The sequence below is a fragment of the Ctenopharyngodon idella genome, chromosome 10, assembly GCF_019924925.1.
Source record: "Ctenopharyngodon idella isolate HZGC_01 chromosome 10, HZGC01, whole genome shotgun sequence".
Taxonomy (NCBI): Eukaryota; Metazoa; Chordata; class Actinopteri; order Cypriniformes; family Xenocyprididae; genus Ctenopharyngodon; species Ctenopharyngodon idella.
This window is the reverse complement of record NC_067229.1, coordinates 25,827,984-25,835,738: the sequence shown is the minus strand read 5'-3', so window position 1 is coordinate 25,835,738 and position 7,755 is coordinate 25,827,984. Positions and strand designations below refer to the sequence as shown.

At 35.9% G+C, this 7,755-nt stretch overlaps 1 protein-coding gene across 1 annotated transcript in view; it reads left to right on the top strand.

Annotated features, from left to right (window-relative positions):
- The first annotated feature begins 381 nt into the window (after window positions 1–381).
- Window positions 382–7,755, top strand: part of ror2 (receptor tyrosine kinase-like orphan receptor 2) — an 87,116-nt gene continuing 79,742 nt past the window's right edge. The window contains exon 1 of the mRNA XM_051908721.1: window positions 382–759. Coding sequence (XP_051764681.1) covers window positions 669–759 — 91 coding nt within the window. The 5' untranslated portion in view covers window positions 382–668. The remainder of the gene's footprint in view (window positions 760–7,755) is intronic.

The window sequence follows — 7,755 nt, the reverse complement described above, 5'->3', positions numbered from 1 at the left end:
TTCAAAAGAACAGTATTTATTTGAGATAGAAAGCTTTTGTAACTATTTGAAAGTCTTTACTACTTTTGATCAACTTAATCCATCCTTTCTGAATGAAAATACAGACCCCTTTTTTTTTTTCACCAGTAGGTGTCGTATTTTTTCAAGGTTTTCAAACTTCTAATTTCATTTCCAAATCACTAATACTACTATGGCTATTCAAATTCATGCTGACGTTGCCTGGAAACCTTCGTGGAGCGTCGTGACACGTGACTTCGTTAATATTCAAGAGCCAATCAAAGTTTGCTATTCAGCAAATCAAGTAGGCCTGCTGATTGAAGGTGTCATTTGCTAATTAATATTCATGAGCTGAGCCTTTGTCGTAGTAGGATTCGTAAATTCGCTTCCCTCCCTTGGGACGGTTCCATCCTACGTCATGAGGAGTTGGAGTTGCTCGCTCACTTTTCTATTAGGAGAATTTTGGGACACATGAGCAGGATCAGCGGCGGTCGACGAACACCTTTCGATTGAACGGGATGAAACGCGTTATTGTTTTGCAAACGAACCATCAAAAACAGTTTAATTCACTTCACACTTGAGACCTTGGGAAAACGCGCTTTGTTCGCACGCACAAACTCAGTTATCACTTGTGGAGAGGTTTGATTCCAGAATCCAGCTGCACCAGAGGAATGTTCCCAGTAAGGATGTATATACTAAGGATTACAACTCAAACTCGTCTGCTGGTGATATCCATCTTCCTCGCAATTTTTACATATGCAGGTAAGAATTTCCTACTTTAAATATCATTTTCTTTCCTATCTGAGCTTCCGTAAACGTTTTTTTTTGGTGATTATGACATTTTATTGCAAGCAATCACTGCTGAATTTAAAATTTGATCAGATTCTTTTTATCATTTGAAGAGCAAAATTCATAGAAGGGTGGGAAAAGTTTTTTTTTGCTGTTTAACAAGCTTTTCGTCTTTCTGAAAATGTGCGATGATTCATTATCTTATGTCACCTAAAAATGAATGTAAGTGTTTGTTCATATACATTATTGAATACATTGTAAGAGAAGCAGATTAAGTTCATTTGATTTAAGCATATCTGTAACTGAATGCACTTTAATTATTCCCCCTTTAAATCGGTAATGAATTTATCGAGTTTTGTTTGTTGAAATTACCTGTTGATAATCAGATGCATATTTTGAGAGTGATTTCGTGTTAATTCATTTCCCTCCCTGCAGGGAGGAGTGTGACAGATGTTGAAATTTCCTGTTTTGAATTTGCGCTCTTTTGGCCATTTGGCTGGAGGTTTAAAGGGGGATGGGACATGCATGGTGTCTCCTACCAAGTTTATCACCCTGTGCTAAAGCTTTGTCACCAGCACTTGAGATTGTGGGCCTGGTACAGTGGAAGCGTTTAGCTCATTGATTAGGTGTACGTGCCATCAACAACACGTGACTGATTCTTCTTTATCAGCCTGGCAACTATTGCCACCAATTATTTCATGAAGGCTGCAAAAGTAGACTACAACCACAATTTTCACCTCAAACTAGAACACTCTCGTTCACACAGAACACGTTTTTGTGTTTAAAAATGCGAGACGCAGGGCAGTTGAATGAGAAAAAAGCAATGATACTTGAGCGTATGGAAAGCCATAAAGACCAATATTTCTTTAGATGTAGCGTGTGAGGACGTGTGATATTAAGAAAGACCGTTTCTGCCACAGAATAAAAAATAAAAAAGGTATTTGCAAGTTTTTATTGAACAATTCATACTTTTTCTTGCAAATACGAGTTTATATCTCAAATAGTCGCAATTACGCTTTTTTTTTTTATTCCGTGGAGGAAACAAGCTTCCATACGAGCTTCATATATGGTATTGACCATTTGAACCAAACCATATTTTTCTGACAAGCTACTGAATTCAGTGGCACTTTTTATAATACCAAAAATATTTTTATGCATTTTAAAGTTTTTGAAAACTGTTAATTATGATTGCCTTGAAAACTTTTGTCTCAAAATATGGGCTATTTGGTATTTTAGCTATTAAAAAAAAAAATAAATAAATAAATAACCGAGGTTGACAAACACGCCCATCTACTGCATGTTTACATAGAAAAACAATATAAAGTATGTGCAGTGGAATGCAAAAAGTTGTTCTGTGATGAGATTTGCTCCAGTTTACAATATATATTGCTTTACGTGAGATTACTGTATGTATGCAGTTATAATAAAAGCAGATAAGAGATATAATATATATCCAACTTTAGAGCTGTGCAAATCAAAGCATCCATGTCCACGTGAAAGTGTGCCAGTTTTTAAAGAGCTCTGCATTGGGTTCTATTCTGTTGGCCCTCGCCAGCCTCCGGATTCACCCTGCTCGCTTTCAGCTGCGTTTCTGCCTGTCCGCAGGAGGTTCAGCCTCTTTTGGCTCACACTTTCAACCATCAAAAAGGTGTTGGAGATGTTCAGCAAGCCCATTGACATGGTAATTGATTCAGTTGCTAATAAGGGTGCCTGAACCCACAGACAACTGAATCAGCTTCAAACAATGTAGACTGAGAAGGGGGTATGTGTTTTTAAATAGTCAAGTTATTTTCAGATCTTAATGCCTCCTCCTTTGAGCTTAATGCCTGCTCCTTATAGCCATTTGCATGTTTACACTTTTGAGTCTTTGGATGTTAATGCTGAATGAATCTGTTAATCATTAAAAAACAAAAGGGGCAGGGCTGGTGTAAGGCTGAACTCTGCATCAGGGGTTTTCACACTGTTTGATGCCTCAGGCACTCCTCCCATTATCAAGATCCCTTTCCTAGGATATAAAGAGAGGAGAAAATTTATTATTGAAAATTAAAATTATTATTGAAAGTTAATTTCATTGGAATGAAAGAGAAATGAACGCACATAAATAAGACTTATTTTATTTTTATTTATTTAAAAAAAAAATCACTACTTTTTGTACTAATAGACTTACCAATCTCTGTTTAAAAATAAAATAATGATGCTGTCATCTTTCTAAAGTAACTTTCTCCCCCCTGTAATTTAGCTCCAAATCTCAGGTTAAAATTGACATTTTTACCCCTTTCTACAAAATATTTGATTACTCAGTAAATATTCATCCATGACATTTAATGTTTTGACTTTCATCTTCATTTGTGCATGTCTTTCACCAGAAAAGAAATTATCAAAACTTTTAGCTAGGAGCCTCTGGTTGAGGGTATGTTTACACAACAATGATGTACTAAAAACAGAAAAGTTTTTCTTTTTCTTTTTTTTTTTTTTTTATCCGTGTACAGTGGACAGTGTTGTCAAAACTTTGACTAAAAACGCTGTATTATTTATGCTAGGCCAGTAGTTGGTGATGTCACTTTATAAAGAAACACTACACATGTATAGACTAAACACATAATACTAGGGATGCACCGAAATGAATATTCTGGGCCGAAACCGAAAATCCAGGATGTACTTGGCCAAAAATTGAAACCGAAAATGCTTTTTAAAAAATGATTTATTTCTTATTTTGAGCTTATTAGCTTTTTTTTGTATAATTGTATTAATATTATTGTATTAATTCAATATTTTTAATGATAATGAATTTAAAAAATGCAAGGCAATAAAATAACTATAATTTTATTGAAAGTAACGGTAACACTTTACAATAAGGTCTCATTCGTTAACATTAGTTAATGTATTGTAATGTATGACCGTGATAACGGCTAAAGCGAGAGAAAAGCCGGAGTGCTGAACACTGAGGGATGGGCGCCATATATTTTTGGTTCATATTTTCGTCTGTTTTTCTCTTTCAGCCAAAAAACAAAAATGCCATTTTCGGACGATAATTTTTGGCGTGACTTTCCCTACGTAATATGCATGCACCATTTTCACAAATTTGTGTGTTTGTAGTTTACACAGAGTCGATAATGGTATGGTTTCTAAAACCATGCACTTTGAAGTTTGCGTTTTCAGGCCCCCAAAACGCTGTTGTCGTGGAAATGAACAGCCAAAGTGCATAAAAAGTTTTCTGTTTTTAGTTGAAAATGGTGTTGTGTAAACGGCCCCTCAGTTGACACAGAATGACCCTATATTTTTTAATTTTGTTTATGATTATGGGGTGAAATATGACATGACCTTGATGACCTCTGAAGAATATCACCATATACTGTATTCATCAAAAAAGCCCTGACTCAAAGAAAGCAGATTGCCCAGCAGAGACGGCCAGTTTGCCTTGATTTTTGAAACAAAGAGAAACATGTTTGGTTGTCCTGTTTTATGGCTCTTTGTCAACCCCCATCAGCAGCGCTGCTATTGAGTTGTGAAATGAGGTGGATGGAAAGGAACTGGACATGGTTGTAGAGTTACTCAGAGTTCAGTCTGTTAATCCAGAGTTGACCAGGGCAAGAGGAAAATCTTCAAAGCGCCTGTTAGAGAAAAAAAAAAAAAAAAAAAAAAAACGCGGCAAGACAGCTGATCCTTTAATGCTTTTGGAAACAGCCAATTTAACCATGGGAATGGCCTCGTCAATTAGTATGTAAAAAAAAAAAAAAAATATATATATATATATATATATATATTCATGTTGTACACCTTGATCATTCCGGTTCTGCAGTACTGCTGTAACCTTTATTAAATGCACAGGCCTGTTCTGTAATATTAAGGAAGTATAGTTCTGTGGTTCTGCAGGGTTTACCAGACTTTCAGACATATAATATATTATTAGAAATATATTATACCTAAAGACTAACAAAGCGATATTGAGAGAAAAAAATCATTTACACTACCTTTCAAAAGTTTGAATATTTTCTATGTCAATATATTGTATCATCAATGTTGAAAACAGTTGTGCTGCTTCATATTTTTTTTGGAAACCTGTGATACATTTTATTTTTCAGGATTCTTTGATGAATAGAAAGTTAAAAAAGAACAGCATTTATTTGAAATAGAAATCTTTCATAACATCATGTCTTTACTGTCACTATGATTAATTTAATGCGTAATTGACGAATAAAAGTATTAAATCTCACTAAGCCTAAACTTTTGAACAACAAAAAATCAGCTCTTTTAGGTTACGGCAGTATGACTGCCTTGTCTTTGCTCACCATCACTTCATCAGTCAGTACTGCTCTTTAACCAGCATCATTCCAGCATTAAATGTTTTCAGCTCTCTGCATGGATCAGGTTACCTGATGACGCACTGCTGAGATCTCTTCTGCTGGCATGGGCTTATGGTCTACAACAGTGCTGTTTTCTTCTAAACACCTCGCCTTGTTCAGGAAGGACAACGCGGCCCACTGGTTTCAACTTTTGTTGCTATGTTTTGATTAGAGATGCTTGGATTAGTGATGCGAGAGTTCAATAATGTTACAAAAACATATTTCCGTTCCACAAGCACAACCACTGACCGCAGCGCTCTTAACTGCTGTCAAGTCTACGGCTTGGCAGTCAGTGACATATTTCCTCTTTCTAATGTCTCTTTCTATGGACAGCAACAAAACCATTTTCATCTGCTTGGACTGATGCAGTATTGAATCAGCACCACTGCATGAATCATTTGCTTTGCATGAATCAGCACACCGAACTCACTCATTGCAGTTTTCCACATTTGTCCCCATATTGGAATTACCATAAAATGGATAAAGTAATGCCAGACTTGCTTTGTCCATTTGTACTAATCAGCCTAGGGGCCACTTATATAAATGTACCAACCCTCAAAGTGCATGGTATAAATCTTAACCAAAGTATATAATCAGCCATTCCTCCCATGCATTTTATTTAGAAATTATTTTGAAATATTCCATTCGTTTCTTCATTTGTTCCTTTCTTTAATCAAATGAAGCAGAGAGTTTTCAACACTGATAATAATCAGAAATGTTACCTAGTAACGTTTGTGAATGACATTCGTGGATGTTACTCCATGTTGTAGAAAACGAATCGGTTTTCTTGCCATCACAAATGAACCTCTTGGAAGAAAAAGACTAAATATGAATGTAATCAGTACATAAATTGCTTAAAGGATGAGGTCACTTCAGAATTAAAATTTCCTGATAATTTACTCACCCCCATTTCATCCAAGATGTCTTTCTTCAGTTGAAAAGTAATTAAGGTTTTTAAGGAAAACATTCCAGGATTTTTCTCCATAAAGTGGACAACGGATTGAAGGTCCAAATTGCAGTTTCAGAGCAGCTTCAAAGCGCTCTACACGATCCCAGATGAGGAATAAGGGTCTTATCTAGTGAAACGATCAATCATTTTCTTAAAAAAATTTTTTATATAGATTTAACCACAAATGCTCGTCTTGCACTGCTGAGATCCGCTATGCATTACGTTAGAAAGGTCACGTGTGACGTAGGCGGAAGTACCGCGGTAGGGTGAAAAACTTGTTTTCTCCTACAACTTCAAAATGGCCCAACATCGTTGTTTTACCTTTTTTATTTATTTATTTTTTTTATATAGGGCGTTTGGCTTAGACTTTGCATGTTTGCTTTGTAGACACTGGATCTGTACTTTCGCCTACGTCACGCATGACCTTTCTAACATGATTATGTCATGTGTGGCAGAGCAGTGCAGCATGAGCATTTGTGGTTAAAAAGTATATAAATTATAATTTTTTTTTTTTTTTTTTAGAAAATGACCAATCGTTTCGCTAGATAAGACCCTTATTCCTCATCTAGGATTGTGTAGAGCGCTTTGAAGCTGCATTGAAACTGCAATTTGGACCTTCATTTCGTTGTACCCCAATGAAGTCCACTGTATGGAGAAAAACCCTGGAATGTTTTCCTCAAAAACCTTAATTTCTTTTCGACTGAAGAAAGACATCTTGGATGACAAGATTACGAAACCATTCAGGAGTCAGCACGGCAAGTACCACGGTATGTACACAGAGACATGTCATAAATCATAGGAAAGTTGCTGACCACTAAAATGAACTTCTCCATCTTGCTTCGACACTCCACTACAGGTTGTAGTGACGGATCACGTGCACTTCACTCCTGTTGGTTGTCACTCCCGAAAGTCGCTCTTCATTTGTATAAAGTTAAACATATTTCAACTTTGTCACATCAGAAGACACGCAGGCATCCTGTCTCCAATGGTCACTGTCGCTCCTGTCGCCCGAAATCGTCAGATCTCCATTGAAATGAATTGGATTGTGTCACTTTGTCACTGGAACGCAGCTTAAGTGTTTGTCAGTGCATAAAAGGATAATGAATGTGGAGACTCTCAATGCAAAGAAGTTGTTTTGTATGGAGTATATAAACATGATGATAAATTAATTGTTTTTTTTTTTTTTGCTGAATGAAACCATAAAATATATTACGCTGGTCATGGGTATAAAGGCAACAGCTTTGTGATATGATAAACACTGTGACTGATTTCTCTTGCATACTAAATTGTTGTTTTATACATTAGTAAGTTAAGAGTGTGATGACATTTGTCCTCTTAGCAGCATGAAAACTGTTTTCAAAACTTTTTTTTTATTGTTATTCAGGTCAGTGACATTCAAACAAGTTAATGGCTTTTTCCTGTGTAATCTTTAACATATTACACCATTCTTCCTCCTTCCTCAGTCGCATATCACTGTTTGCTCTACTCAATGCTTGTTTGTAAGCATAAGCCTGAAAGAAATTGAAAAAGAATTGCCCTTGAGCCATTGGTTCATACCACATTAAATCAAAAGTATATTATTTTTCAGTGCTACTTTCACATTTTCCAATTTAATGTGTTTAGAACTAAGCAGTTTTTTGTTCTTCTCTTGCTGAATCAGATTTTTCACTATAGAGT